The sequence below is a fragment of the Haliotis rufescens genome, unplaced genomic scaffold (assembly GCF_023055435.1).
Source record: "Haliotis rufescens isolate VD_foot unplaced genomic scaffold, xgHalRufe1.0.p SCAF_35, whole genome shotgun sequence".
NCBI lineage: Eukaryota > Metazoa > Mollusca > Gastropoda > Lepetellida > Haliotidae > Haliotis > Haliotis rufescens.
The window spans coordinates 1976780-1992825 of record NW_025964057.1 but is presented as its reverse complement, the minus strand read 5'-3'; the positions used below and the strand labels follow the sequence as shown (position 1 = coordinate 1992825).

The 16046-nt window shown below is 43.3% G+C and overlaps 2 protein-coding genes across 2 annotated transcripts in view; one reads left to right on the top strand and one right to left on the bottom strand.

The window, feature by feature from the left end:
* Nucleotides 1–16046, bottom strand: part of LOC124134421 (proton-coupled amino acid transporter 4-like) — a 47794-nt gene that overhangs the window by 18517 nt on the left and 13231 nt on the right. Inside the window, exon 2 of the mRNA XM_048381012.1 lies at nt 3625–3893. Within this exon, the coding sequence (XP_048236969.1) occupies nt 3625–3863 (239 nt within the window). The 5' untranslated portion in view covers nt 3864–3893. The remainder of the gene's footprint in view (nt 1–3624; nt 3894–16046) is intronic.
* On the top strand, nt 11496–12753 carry LOC125372082 (pescadillo homolog). Its single transcript, XM_048381035.1, has 4 exons — nt 11496–11562; nt 11689–11796; nt 12023–12169; nt 12653–12753. The coding sequence occupies exons 1-4, from the start codon at nt 11496–11498 to the stop codon at nt 12751–12753; spliced, it is 423 nt and encodes a 140-aa protein (XP_048236992.1).

Below are 16046 nucleotides of genomic sequence, written 5' to 3'. Positions count from 1 at the left end.
AGATCTGGGTTCAGTGATCAACTTACAGTAGACCTGGGTACAGTGATCAACTTACAGTAGACCTGGGTACAGTGATCAACTTACAGTAGATCTGGGTTCAGTGATCAACTTACAGTAGACCTGGGTACAGTGATCAACTTACAGTAGACCTGGGTACAGTGATCAACTTACAATAGATCTTGGTACAGTGATCAACTTACAGTAGACCTGGGTACAGTGATCAACTTACAGTAGACCTGGGTACAGTGATCAACTTACAGTAGACCTGGGTACAGTGATCAAGGTAGAGTTGGTCCCAAAAATCATATGCTTGTCATTAAAGGCAACTGAAATAGATTGGACGATCAAGCTCAGTGATGGCAAGTCACAGAACCCAAACAGCATGGGTATGCTCACAACATCGACCACTGGTTTGCCTGGCCCAGGCCTGATTATTTCCAGACTGCTGTGATAGAGAAGCAAAATATTGTCGACTGAGGAGTTGAACAACATTCACTCAGTTACTCATTATCCTGTGGCTAGTTCTACTCAAGTCTCCAATCTTGTCTCTCTGGTCAGATACATCATTGTGTTATTCTTTGTACTGGCTCCAGCAGAGATTTAGAAAAGATGCTACAGTTACACCCAATACTCAGCTCTTACAACAAGCCAGCATTAGAAAGTGCCACTACTCCTGTAGTCCTTGCCGAACTGCCCAATAGATAAGGCATCATAAGGTCTAGAAGACATTTGCCATTTTGAACGGCTATATGATATCATTATAAGGACTAGTGGACTAAAAATGTTAGTTTCTACCATTGGAAACATGGGCCGCTGGGTAATCTCCACAGGGAGACAAGCATTGGGTGCTGGAGACCTATTCTGACACAGAATCTCCACGGGGAGACAAGCATGGGATGCTGGAGACCTATTCTGACACAGAATCTCCACGGGGAGACAAGCATGGGATGCTGGAGACCTATTCTGACACAAAATCTCCACGGGGAGACAAGCATGGGATGCTGGAGACCTATTCTGACACAGAATCCCCACGGGGAGACAAGCATGGGATGCTGGAGACCTATTCTGACACAGAATCTCCACGGAGAGACAAGCATGGTATGCTGGAGACCTATTCTGACACAGAATCCCCACGGGGAGACAAGCATGGGATGCTGGAGACCTATTCTGACACAGAATCTCCACAGGGAGACAAGCATGGGATGCTGGAGACCTATTCTGACACAGAATCTCCACGGGGAGACAAGCATGGGATGCTGGAGACCTATTCTGACACAGAATCTTTACAGGGAGACAAGCATGGGATGCTGGAAACCTATTCTGACACAGAATCCCCACAGGGAGACAAGCATGTGATGCTGGAGACCTATTCTGACACAGAATCCCCACAGGGAGACAAGCATGGGATGCTGGAGACCTATTCTGACACAGATTCTCTGCAGGGAGACAAGCATTGGGTGCTGGAGACCTATTCTGACACAGAATCCCCACAGGGAGACAAGCATGGGATGCTGGAGACCTATTCTGACACAGAATCTCTACAGGGAGACAAACATGGGATGCTGGAGACCTATTCTGACACAGAATCTCCACAGGGAGACAAGCATGGGATGCTGGAGACCTATTCTGACACAGAATCCCCACGGGGAGACAAGCATGGGATGCTGGAGACCTATTCTGACACAGAATCTCCACGGGGAGACAAGCATGTGATGCTGGAGACCTATTCTGACACAGAATCCCCACGGGGAGACAAGCACTGGGTGCTGGAGACCTATTCTGACACAGAATCTCCACAGGGAGACAAGCATGGGATGCTGGAGACCTATTCTGACACAGAATCCCCACAGGGAGACAAGCATTGGGTGCTGGAGACCTATTCTGACACAGAATCCCCACAGGGAGACAAGCATGGGATGCTGGAGACCTATTCTGACACAGAATCTCCACAGGGAGACAAGCATTGGATGCTGGAGACCTATTCTGACACAGAATCCCTACAGGGAGACAAGCATGGGATGCTGGAGACCTATTCTGACACAGAATCCCCACGGGGAGACAAGCATTGGGTGCTGGGGACCTATTCTGACACAGAATCTCCACGGGGAGACAAGCATGTGATGCTGGAGACCTATTCTGACACAGAATCTCCACGGAGAGACAAGCATGGGGTTCTGCTGACCTTTATGTGTTATACTTATGAGGGAAGTCTGTGATTACATCATTACACTTAAGCTCAGGACAGATCGGTGTCAGCTATCTGGCTCTTAACCTTTGACTTGAAAGCAGCATAACAGTCTACAAAACGGAAACTGGTGAATCAGTCAATGATGCACATACAGGTCCAACAGTCTAGGTCACATAATTCACTTATCTCACTTGATAGATGTTTCCCATTATGGGCCTCATTCATCCAGTGAGTTGGTTACAATCTCTAATGGTGCTAATTATATCTAACATATAACATGCCTCTTTCTTCGAAAATGGAAACACGTTACAAATATTGTTCAAATGTAGGATGTTTTCAAGCAAGTTACCAGTAAACCTCAAAATAAATACATTGAAGCCAGGGTTGACAATACTGACCCTATCCAACATGTCCACAACTCATTTTAGACAGGGGCGTCAGGTAAAACAACTAGACAACAGGACAGTTATCCCTCTAGGTTACTACTAGTGCCATAAACTGTCAACAGAGCTCCAGATAGGTCATGTAAAATATGCAAAATATATAACCATTATCCAATTACGTTTGAGTTGCTGGCATAAAAATATGCATGAAGTTTATTTGAATAAACTATCTCTTAACATCTTTTGTAGTCCTGCACCATGACCGTGGAATAAATTTATTTTATGAAAAAATAATAATCTAGAAATGCATACAAAAGCAAGTCTAGCCAGCTCAAGCTAGCTCTATTCCACATCTGAAATCAGCATAGGGAATCTTTTTCATTTTTATAGAGTCAAGAAGGATATTGTGTAATATAAGATTTCAGAGACTAAATGTTAGTCTACATCTTTTGGTATGACACGGCCGGGATCGACCTCCAGACATCCCGCTCCCCGGGCAGAGGCTCTACTAAACCACGGAGGCGGTCTTACTAGAACTAGAAGTATCCTATGGAAACTGACACTGATGCGTTTCCAGTCCCTCCTCATGACAGGGATCCAGGCACCTGCCCCGAAATCTTGGAGACCAACACAAACAAACTCTCAGTCAATTATGCAGCTTGACCAGGACAACTGATGCACCTGGACCAATGGAATGATCATGCCTCGTGTTCATTAAGTTGGATTAAACAATAACGATCTTAGAAATACTTTCAATACTCTTAATGCAGACCACAGGACATCCATGATGATCACTGACCATCTCTCTCTCATGTACATCATGGTACATGGTGGACTGTGCTAATGCCTACCAAGTTTAATAAACAATATCAGGCACCAGTGGGTTTCTCAATTACTACTTTCAACCTTGAAATAAACTGTATTTTATTATCAATATTATGACACTCAATTGGTTTAGGATGTTGTTTGCAACACTGGCGGAAACGGATCTTACCTTGTGGCGTTTTCCATCATCACTTGACTGTTTTCAACACTGCCAGAAACGGATCTTACCTTGTGGCGTTTTCCATCATTGCTCGACTGTCCTCAACTGGAATTTGAGACTGCACTTGGTAGGAATGGCTCTCGACTTCGACTTGAATGACAGGTAGAGCTGGGTCATTTGACGGGGTCCTGCCAATGATGGGGGGCGGTGGAACAGCAGAAGCATTGCCAGACAGCTTCACATTCTCCTTCTTAGCATCCAGCAGCAGGGGCGTGGTCTCCCGACACGCTGGCGCGCCTGTCTCCATTTTAATGGTGGACAACTCTCTCGCCTCACTCTGAAAACAAAGCACAAAACATGCAAAAGTGGAAATGACTCAAATTCTTCATGCTACTATTTTAGGGTGATTATTTGGGCTATTTTCACCATTAAGACACTATTGAACATAACCTAAACATGTTAAAGGCTTGATATTATCTTTATTAACATGATCAATGTAACTGACTGAATAAAGTATTCATTTCTTGTTCTGTTTCATTGTCTTTTTCAAAGAGCAATATTTCATCAACATGCTCCAGTAACCACATAACTACTGATTGTTATGCATACTCTCAACAATATCACCAGTGGTTTTACATTCCTATTGTATCGTACTACTCTAGGGCAAACAATAGCAAAAAATTGATAGTTGGCTACATTGTTACACTCCTACTGTATTTCACCTGTTTTTGTCTGGTAAAATCCAAGTGGACTAGGAAACATAGCAACAGCTATTAGGTGTTGGGACCAGGGAGCTGATAGAGCTCTAGCACCCTGTGTATGTACATGTATAAATAATGGGAGGAATGGTGGATCAGGTTTGCAATTGACGAAAAGGTGAGTTAACCAATATCTTACCAAACATGAGTCCTAAAAGGAAATTGTTATTTGGATTTTTAATTTTTTTTTAAAAGATAATTAAAATATGAATGTAACTTTAACGATGATTATGGGGACAAAAATCAATTTCAAAATTGAGTACATTGGCTGCAGACGAGTAGGAGAAGAAAGAGTAGAAGCATATTTCTCCACATCGTCTGTAGCATTGTACATGGCGTAGTTGAATGCCAGTCTATCACTTCAGCTTCCTATAGGCCTTGTTGATCTTGAGCCAAAAACGTTAACATGTAAATAGTTAAAATTTGGATGAAATTGGATTTGTTCATATTTGTTACAAAATTACTAACATGACTAACAAAAAAGTCAAATGACTCGAACAAAACATGATATCTCTCTCAGAAGGAACAAGTACGACAAACCCTTCAGCTTCATCCGTGTTGGAAGTTTGGAGGAGATCATAACATCTAGGGCGCAGAATGTATTTTCCTGGCATTTAAGTCCACGGTTCAAGTGTAAAAATTAAATAAAGGTTCATATTAACTATATACTACAACAAAATATCCCTACAATAACCATGATAACAGAGAAATGACAACTGATGTAAATATGGCTAACCTCTTCTACCTCTGCTAACAAGTTCAGGCGTCAACATGGTGGTTAAATCAGGTAAAGGTGGCTGATATCACCGTGATTAGTGGACCTGAATAGCGCCAGGGACACATAGGCTGTGATTATCTAAATAACTAAACTATTGAATCAATAAGAAAATGTATTACTTTCCTTAAAGGCAAATGTTTCACAGATACCACATTCACCGTAATAAGAGCCCAAGGCGCTCAGTAAATTTACAAAAGGGCGCAGGTTACAGCCATTCACAAGTTAAACATGCTGTCAGTGATTGAGCAATAGTGAACAAATAAAGTTCAAAATGACAATCTAACTAAATGTTTTGATAGCAGTTACCAGGTGATATTATCTTAACTGCTGTCATGTACATCATCTGCACTGTAACAATAAGGACTGCCATGTCAATTTCCAGTCTTAGTTGGGGGCTCTTGTAAATATTACTTACACATTGGTCCAGATTAGTTGGGGTATTTATTGGAGCACAGGGTTTCAGTTTGTTTGATTGTTGTTTAACGCCGCACACAGCAATATTCCAGCTATATGAGGGCGGTCTGTAAATAATCGAATCTGGACCAGACAATCCAGTGATTGACATCATGAGCATTGATCCACACATTTGATATATGATGATATGCATCAACTAAGTCAGCGAGCCTGTAGCACAGTGAATACGGAGAATATGGTACATTATATGGCGGTCGTGCATTACTGCTCCTATCGTGAATTCAATACTGATATAATCATAATAATATTATCGAGCAAGCCAGCAACGTTTAATGAAAATGCCACCATATTGAAATATATAGATAAATGCAGAAATGTTTCCATCTTTTATGGCAATTATTGGCATATGATGTACATTAAGGAAAATATAAATAGTTTCCCTTTTCATTCCACTAAAATGGCATGTAAAACACAATGAGCATGAGCATGATGAGGAGGAAATTCATGCATGAACAACTGATGGTTTTCATCACATCTTTGTTCATTGTAAACATGGATCTGTACACGTAGGCTTACACACAATGAGTTATATATCCTACAAAGGTTTAGTTCTCATAATAAGAGTGTGTGAGAATGGTTTTACAACACTTTTAGCTATATTCCAGCAATATCATGGTGGGGGGATACCAGAAATGGGTTTCACGCATTGTACCCATGTGGGGAATCAAAACCGGGTCTTGGGTTGAGAGCAAACGCTTTAACCACTAGGCTACCACCCACCGCCCCTCTCTCATAATAATAAGTATGCTATGTGTGTGTAGAGAGGCAATACTGGGCTGTGAGAGCTAATTGTTTCCTATATTCAAGTAGATCTAAATGGCAATCAGAACCTCAGACAAATTTACAGATGCGATGAAATGATTTGCATATTTGCAGGGTTTTAGTTAGTAGAGGTGAGGTTAAATAGATTTTAACATCGCGTTCCCCATTCTTGCTTTTATATACCGACGTGCATGCATGTGTGTGTGTGGCTGCTTGCACTAGTCCGGAATAATGTGGTTTAAGAATGTCTTAAAACGAGTCTTACCCAGCGAAGTGCATCAAATCACTTGAGCATCTTGAGTAAAAACATGGAAAGATTTGCAAAATATCTGTCGACACCCAGTTGGAGGTTCACATGCAAATACTGCAGTCGACGAAAATCTACACGTTGAAATCCATGTTGATAACGAACCGGATGTCCAGTTCATTACCCAATTTTGAAAGAATTATGCGTGGACTTGTTTGTCCAGCCAAAACATAACTCTGGAATTACCTGTAAATATGCCAGCGAGCAAGGTGAGTTTGCAGGTAATAAACAGGTCAGACACAACTCTACATGGGTATCTCTCAAACTTATACTCTAGTTAGACCCCTCTGTGGCATCTTAGGAGGTATTTCAGTTAACCAAATACTGTCATACTCTATTTGCCCCCTCTTGACGAAATAAAAGGGGCATAAGTCATGTTAATATTTCAACAGATATTAAAAGCAGTACTTACCAACTACCAGCAAAAAATCACAACTAAAAACTTACATTTTGCATGAGTTTCCTAGTGACAATACTACAGTGCATAGACTCGTTACTTGAGACGACGATCCTTTGCAAATAGGTGACAGTGAAACAGTTTGATTTGATAGAGGTTCCAATAAATCCAATGTATCTGCAAGTTTGTCAGACCAAAGAATCACTTTTCCTTAAAAAGGTTGTGAAATACACATGATTATCCCGAGGTCTGATTCAAGGATATCTGCGAGGCCCTGCTGAACTGGTTCCATAGTAGCAAACCTAGGGAACTGCCTTGTACATGTATTCAGAGCATCAGATTCAAAATGCTATAAATGACATTCTGTCACAGTAGAATCAATTGAATCCAACATATGGTGGTTATCTCCTGTGTGGACTATTGGATAACCAACAATTGGGTGGTTATATATACATGATATAATGGCCAGCTGCAGGAGAGATCGGAAATGATTCGCTGATAGTGGGAATTGAGTGTTTCTAATTTCCAACGTCTCTACTGACTGGGCTAAACATCAATTATGGCGAAATACTTCACGTTAGTTTGAGAAAGCTGAGTGATACCAATACAATAAAATAAGTTCACAATGTTAAAGAGAGTGTATTCCATTTCAAACATATTTCTAATATTTAAAGGGAAACAACACTCCAACTTTGAAAGTATTGAAATATGGATCGGCTTTTTCTTCGCAGATTCAAAAATTATTATGGACTGGTTTGACGTGTGAGGCACAATTCTCGCCGCGCTGCACAAAATGACATCTATCAGAGGATCAAGCATGAGAAGCCGTATTATCATAACAAAGGATATACAATAGAGAGCTGAAGCCAAACTGAACCTTTTTGTTGTTGGTTAATGCACACCCGACTTGAAAGGGGGGAAGCTGATCGGTCAACCTCATATTACCGTATTCGACGTAATAAGCGCCCCGCTCTAATAAGCCCCACGGCGATATTTGCTTATATATTGGCAAGTGAACAATCCCAATTAGCACCCTTTCCGATTGATCAAAGTACACAAGACTTATTTATTCGTGTATATTACGCACTCGTGTGTTATATGCACCCTTAATTATGGGCAATTAAATTCTGGAAAAATATATCTGTCGTATATAAACAGTTCAGGCCGTCAGCATAAACCACGAAATTTATCTTTCAACTCTGTTTTTTCCATCAAAATAATATTCTAATAAGAGCCCCCTATTTCTAATTTTGAGAGCGCCCTGGGCGCTTATTACGTCGAATACAGTATACACAATAGCAAACTACACAGTAGATCTTCACAGAATTCAGGTAAATGAACAGGTGATAACAAACTCGGTCAATAATATGTGAAATTTGAGATAAATAACCACTAGACAAGATGATTTATGCATTATATGCTCTGCTAGGCATTGGTTTACACGCAGAAATACAGATTACTGTTATATTTTCTCGTAAACTAGGCCAGAAATAGCAATCAGCTGTACGTACATTTTTTACCAATCTACCGGTGCTTCGGTTAAAAAAATACCCAATAATGTAACTTCAAAGAATCTTTGCGCAAAGATCCGATGAATTGTATCTGAAACTATTATTTTATCAGAAATAATATGTTTCAATCATGTCAATATCGAGATATTTTAGTTGCAGCTTTACCATGAAATAATAAGAACCATAAGCTTGGCACTATGGAACAACTGATTGCTTTTGCCTGATATGTGTTATGTATGGAACAATTTGATCAGTCACCATTGAGGCCTCCCACATTCTTGCTACAGCAAGTGAATGAAAACAAAATGAAATGTCGTAATTACAACCGACAAAAGTTATATGCTTATATCAAGCAATTTCCTTGGTTGCGGAAAGTTTCCGTCAAAATCCACATAAATGAATAATATCCAATATATATCTGAAGCTGTACAAAGAAACTGGTTCGATGTCACATGTCTTTGTCCAATATTTTGAAATATACATAGCATTTCCGGATATTATAACCCGTGTTCATCTCTCAACTGATCACGTAAAATTGTTTCGGGTGTTTCACATTGGTGTCAAGTCTCATTGGTCAGCTAAGATGGTACACATGACAACTATATTCATGAAATCCACTGAGTTAGTAAACATTGAGAAATCAATCAATGCATCATCGGCTAATCCTTTGAACACCCAGATATGGGTGTATTCTGTCTATATTAGTAAACCTGTGCAAGATTTCAGTAATTACTCAATAAACATATTATCGGTTAATCCTTTGATCAATGCTTTTTGCAACTCAACTGACAATTCTTCTCTTGCTGTAATGCCATGTGCATATTACATAACATGTAATACACTCACCACACCTGGATTTATAACCCAATCTTAGATTAAACAAGCATGAAATACTCACATCCCCCGCCAATATGACATGTCGGGTGTGTGCAATGCATTAGCTTCTGTGAACTATGTTCGCTGGGCCTTTTTGTAAAGAAATATAGTACGTTTTTCAAGATCTGTTCCGTAAACGAGGACTACCTCCATTTTCAGTCTAAATCAAAGTCGTTGCCATGGAAACTCGAAAAATAACTTTTAAAAAAAATCCAAAACTATCCAAAGGCACCAGTTCACCACTAGACCTATCAATGTGCAAAATATGGTGTAGAAAAATGGTACGGTTTTCAAGATCTGCTCTGGAAACGAGGACTACTGCCATTTTCAGTCTAAATCAAAGTCTGTGCCATGGAAACTAAAAAAATATTGTTTTTAAAAATGCCAAACTATCAAAAGGCACAAGTTCACCACTAGACCTATCTATGTGCCAAGTATGACTAAAGAAATATGGTACGGTTTTCAAGATCTGCTCTAGAAACGAGGACTACTGCCATTTTCAGTCTAAATCAAAGTCGGTGCCATGGAAACTAAAAAAATAACTTTTTTTAAAATCCCAAACTATCCAAAGGCACCAGATCACCACTAGACCTATCTATGTGCCAAGTATGGTGAAGAAATATGGTTTGGTTTTCAAGGTCTGCTCCGGAAACGAGGACTACCGCCATTTTCAGTCTAAATCAAAGTCGTTGCCATGGAAACTCGAAAAATAACTTTTTTTAAAATCCCAAACTATCAAAAGGCACCAGTTCACCACTAGATCTATCTATGTGCCAAGTTTGGTGAAAAAATATGGTACGGTTTTCAAGATCTGTTCCGGAAACGAGGACTACGCAATTTTCAGTCTAAATCAAAGTCGGTGCCATGGAAACTAACAAAATAACTTTTTTTAAAATCCCAAACTATCAAAAGGCACCAGTTCACCACTAGATCTATCTATGTGCCAAGTTTGGTGAAGAAATATGGTACGGTTTTCAAGATCTGCTCCGGAAACGAAATGTGACGGACGGACGGACGGAAGTACGGTCGGATGGAAGGACGGACGGACGGCACCCATTCCTATATCCCCCTTCCACTTCGTGGATGAGACTTGATTGGCTTCAGTTTCTACTCATATCACTGGAGTGAGTGAGTTCTTGTTTCACGTCCAGTCAGCAATATGCCAGCAACAGAGTCTTGGCCCGTCAAACCAGTGGCTGATGTCATGAGCATCATCCTTGGCCGGAGTGATGGCATTCCATCAACTGTCACCAAGCCTAACCACCCAACCATGTTAAACCCCTCTTGAAGCAGCAGAGCCAAGCATGGATGCTGACAGCTGGACAGTCATCTCATCCATAGAACCTAGCTTATAACTGGTCATAACTCAGTGTGCAACCAATTAGGCTGGATAATTTGCAGAACTCAGGCGAACTGCAATTGAATCATGGACGATCATCAACAGTTAACATGAATCACACCTGAGCATGTAATACATTATTGGTTATCCTGTCAGCGAGTGTTGATATATTTAATATCAATAGACACGAGGGTGAGACATCATCCAACATCATTCTACCAACTTTTTCAGTTTGTAGACAGTAATATTGTAATAAGCAGTGTCAGTAGCAGAGCCATTAGTGATGTCATTTGATTGTGACGTCTGCAAGGCATTGTGAGGCAATTTCATAGCAGCGATATCTACAATGTAGATATCGCTTGACCTCACCCAAGCCATATCTCCTGTGGGATCCAGTTTTGGATGATAAAGCCATTTCACAGCCAATCAGAGTCATTGCACAGTTATTTCAGTCATTGCACAGTTATTTCAGTCATTGCACAGTTATTTCAGTCATTGCACAGTTATTTCAGTCATTGCACAGTTATTTCACAGTTTTATCACTGTTATTTCAGTCTTATCACTGTTAGTCATAGCCTTGATGATGTCGATCACCAAGACTACATTCAAAGCATACATGATAGGCATACAAGGCTGAAGATGAGGCTAGTGATGGGGAGATGGTCAAGGCTGAAGATGAGGACGCTAGTGATGGAGAGATGGTGAAGGCTGAAGATGAGGAGGCTAGTGATGGGGAGATGTTGAAGGCTGAAGATGAGGAGGCTAGTGATGGGGAGATGGTCAAGGCTGAAGATGAGGACGCTAGTGATGGAGAGATGGTGAAGGCTGAAGATGAGGAGGCTAGTGATGGAGAGATGGTGAAGGCTGAAGATGAGGAGGCTAGTGATGGGGTGATGGTGAAGGCTAAAGATGAGGAGGCTAGTGATTAAGAGAAGGAGAAGGCTGAAGATGAGGTGGCTAGTGATGGGGAGATGGTGAAGGCTGAAGATGAGGAGGCTAGTAATGGGGAGATGGTCAAGGCTGAAGATGAGGAGGCTAGTGATGGGGTGATGGTGAAGGCTGAAGATGAGGAGGCCAGTGATTGGGTGATGGTGAAGGCTGAAGATGAGGAGGCTAGCGATGGAGAGATGGTGAAGGCTGAAGATGAGGAGGCTAGTGATGGGGAGATGGTCAAGGCTGAAGATGAGGAGGCTAGCGATGGAGAGATGGTGAAGGCTGAAGATGAGGCTAGTGATGAAGGCTGAAGATGAGTCTATTGATAAAGAGATGGTGAAGGCTGAAGATGAGGAGGCTAGTGATGGGGAGATGGTCAAGGCTGAAGATGAAGAGGCTAGTGATGGGGAGATGGTCAAGGCTGAAGATGAGGAGGCTAGTAAAGGGGAGATGGTCAAGGCTGAAGATGAGGAGGCTAGTGATGGGGTGATGGTGAAGGCTGAAGATGAGGCTAGCGATGGAGAGATGGTGAAGGCTGAAGATGAGGAGGCTAGTGATGGGGAGATTGTCAAGGCTGAAGATGAGGAGGCTAGCAATGGAGAGATGGTGAAGGCTGAAGATGAGTCTATTGATTAAGAGATGGTGAAGGCTGAAGATGAGGAGGCTAGTGATAGGGAGATGGTGAAGGCTGAAGATGAAGAGGCTAGTGATGGGGAGATGGTCAAGGCTGAAGATGAGGAGGCTAGTGATGGGGAGATGGTGAAGGCTGAAGATGAAGAGGCTAGTGATGGGGAGATGGTCAAGGCTGAAAATGAGGAGGCTAGTGATGGAGAGATGGTTAAGGCTGAAGATGAGGAGGCTAGTGATGGGGAGATGGTGAAGGCTGAAGATGAGGCTAGCGATGGGGAGATGGTGAAGGCTGAAGATGAGGCTAGCGATGGAGAGATGGTGAAGGCTGAAGATGAGGAGGCTAGTGATGGGGAGATTGTCAAGGCTGAAGATGAGGAGGCTAGCAATGGAGAGATGATGAAGGCTGAAGATGAGGCTAGTGATGAAGGCTGAAGATGAGTCTATTGATTAAGAGATGGTGAAGGCTGAAGATGAGGAGGCTAGTGATAGGGAGTTGGTGAAGGCTGAAGATGAAGAGGCTAGTGATGGGGAGATGGTCAAGGCTGAAGATGAGGAGGCTAGTGATGGGGAGATGGTGAAGGCTGAAGATGAAGAGGCTAGTGATGGGGAGATGGTCAAGGCTGAAAATGAGGAGGCTAGTGATGGAGAGATGGTTAAGGCTGAAGATGAGGAGGCTAGTGATGGGGAGATGGTGAAGGCTGAAGATGAAGAGGCTAGTGATGGGGAGATGGTCAAGGCTGAAAATGAGGAGGCTAGTGATGGAGAGATGGTTAAGGCTGAAGATGAGGAGGCTAGTGATGGGGAGATGGTGAAGGCTGAAGATGAGGCTAGCGATGGGGAGATGGTGAAGGCTGAAGATGAGGCTAGCGATGGAGAGATGGTGAAGGCTGAAGATGAGGAGGCTAGTGATGGGGAGATTGTCAAGGCTGAAGATGAGGAGGCTAGCAATGGAGAGATGGTGAAGGCTGAAGATGAGGCTAGTGATGAAGGCTGAAGATGAGTCTATTGATTAAGAGATGGTGAAGGCTGAAGATGAGGAGGCTAGTGATAGGGAGATGGTGAAGGCTGAAGATGAAGAGGCTAGTGATGGGGAGATGGTCAAGGCTGAAGATGAGGAGGCTAGTGATGGGGAGATGGTGAAGGCTGAAGATGAAGAGGCTAGTGATGGGGAGATGGTGAAGGCTGAAAATGAGGAGGCTAGTGATGGAGAGATGGTTAAGGCTGAAGATGAGGAGGCTAGTGATGGGGAGATGGTGAAGGCTGAAGATGAGGAGGCTAGTGATTAAGAGAAGGAGAAGGCTGAAGATGAGGAGGCTAGTAATGGGGAGATGGTCAAGGCTGAAGATGAGGAGGCTAGTGATGGGGTGATGGTGAAGGCTGAAGATGAGGCTAGCGATGGAGAGATGGTGAAGGCTGAAGATGAGGAGGCTAGTGATGGGGAGATGGTCAAGGCTGAAGATGAGGAGGCTAGCAATGGAGAGATGGTGAAGGCTGAAGATGAGGCTAGTGATGAAGGCTGAAGATGAGTCTATTGATTAAGAGATGGTGAAGGCTGAAGATGAGGAGGCTAGTGATAGGGAGATGGTGAAGGCTGAAGATGAAGAGGCTAGTGATGGGGAGATGGTCAAGGCTGAAGATGAGGAGGCTAGTGATGGGGAGATGGTGAAGGCTGAAGATGAAGAGGCTAGTGATGGGGAGATGGTCAAGGCTGAAAATGAGGAGGCTAGTGATGGAGAGATGGTTAAGGCTGAAGATGAGGAGGCTAGTGATGGGGAGATGGTGAAGGCTGAAGATGAGGAGGCTAGTGATGGGGAGATGGTGAAGGCTGAAGATGAGGAGGCTAGTGATGGGGAGATGGTCAAGGCTGAAGATGAGGAGGCTAGCAATGGAGAGATGGTGAAGGCTGAAGATGAGGCTAGTGATGAAGGCTGAAGATGAGTCTATTGATTAAGAGATGGTGAAGGCTGAAGATGAGGAGGCTAGTGATAGGGAGATGGTGAAGGCTGAAGATGAAGAGGCTAGTGATGGGGAGATGGTCAAGGCTGAAGATGAGGAGGCTAGTGATGGGGAGATGGTGAAGGCTGAAGATGAAGAGGCTAGTGATGGGGAGATGGTCAAGGCTGAAAATGAGGAGGCTAGTGATGGAGAGATGGTTAAGGCTGAAGATGAGGAGGCTAGTGATGGGGTGATGGTCAAGGCTGAAGATGAGGCTAGCGATGGAGAGATGGTGAAGGCTGAAGATGAGGAGGCTAGTGATGGGGAGATGGTCAAGGCTGAAGATGAGGAGGCTAGCAATGGAGAGATGGTGAAGGCTGAAGATGAGGCTAGTGATGAAGGCTGAAGATGAGTCTATTGATTAAGAGATGGTGAAGGCTGAAGATGAGGAGGCTAGTGATAGGGAGATGGTGAAGGCTGAAGATGAAGAGGCTAGTGATGGGGAGATGGTCAAGGCTGAAGATGAGGAGGCTAGTGATGGGGAGATGGTCAAGGCTGAAGATGAGGAGGCTAGTGATAGGGAGATGGTGAAGGCTGAAGATGAGGAGGCTAGTGATTAAGAGAAGGTGAAGGCTGAAGATGAGGATGCTAGTGATGGAGAGATGGTGAAGGCTGAAGATGAGGAGGCTAGTGATTAAGAGAAGGTGAAGGCTGAAGATGAGGAGGCTAGTGATGGAGAGATGATGAAGAATGAAGATGAGGAAGCTAGTGATGGGGTGATGGTGAAGGCTGAAGATGAGGCTAGCGATGGAGAGATGGTGAAGGCTGAAGATGAGGAGGCTAGTGATGGGGAGATGGTCAAGGCTGAAGATGAGGAGGCTGAAGATGAGGAGGCTAGTGATGGAGAGATGGTCAAGGCTGAAGATGAGGAGGCTAGCGATGGAGAGATGGTGAAGGCTGAAGATGAGGCTAGTGATGAAGGCTGAAGATGAGTCTATTGATTAAGAGATGGTGAAGGCTGAAGATGAGGAGGCTAGTGATGGGGAGATGGTGAAGGCTGAAGATGAGGAGGCTAGTGATGGGGAGATGGTCAAGGCTGAAGATGAGGAGGCTAGTGATGGGGAGATGGTCAAGGCTGAAGATGAGGAGGCTAGTGATGGGGTGATGGTGAAGGCTGAAGATGAGGAGGCTAGTGATGGGGAGATGGTGAAGGCTGAAGATGAGGAGGCTAGTGATGGGGAGATGGTCAAGGCTGAAGATGAGGAGGCGAGTGATGGGGAGATGGTCAAGGCTGAAGATGAGGAGGCTAGTGATGGGGAGATGGTCAAGGCTGAAGATGAGGAGGCTAGTGATGGGGAGATGGTCAAGGCTGAAGATGAGGAGGCTAGTGATTAAGAGAAGGTGAAGGCTGAAGATGAGGATGCTAGTGATGGAGAGATGGTGAAGGCTGAAGATGAGGCTAGTGATGGAGAGAAGGTGAAGGCTGAAGATGAGGAGGCTAGTGATTAAGAGAAGGTGAAGGCTGAAGATGAGGATGCTAGTGATGGAGAGATGGTGAAGACTGAAGATGAGGAGGCTAGTGATGGAGAGATGATGAAGGCTGAAGATGAGGAGGCTAGTGATTAAGAGAAGGTGAAAGCTGAAGATGAGTCTAGTGATGGAGAGATGGTGAAGGCTGAAGATGAGGAGGCTTGTGATGGAGAGAAGGTGAAGGCTGAAGGTTGTTGAAGATGTTGATGAATCTGAAGTTTATGTCAAATGCATGCATCTGGTTGGGAAGAAAGGAAGGA

Coding starts and splice junctions, on each gene's coding strand:
- LOC125372082 (XM_048381035.1), top strand. CDS start 11,496: ATGTTGAAGGCTGAAGATGAGGAGGCTAGTGATGGGGAGATGGTCAAG. Junction 11,797..12,022: donor GGCTGAAGATGAGGAGGCTA/GTGATGGGGTGA, acceptor CTATTGATAAAG/AGATGGTGAAGGCTGAAGAT. Junction 12,170..12,652: donor GGCTGAAGATGAGGAGGCTA/GTGATGGGGTGA, acceptor TGAAGGCTGAAG/ATGAGGAGGCTAGTGATGGG.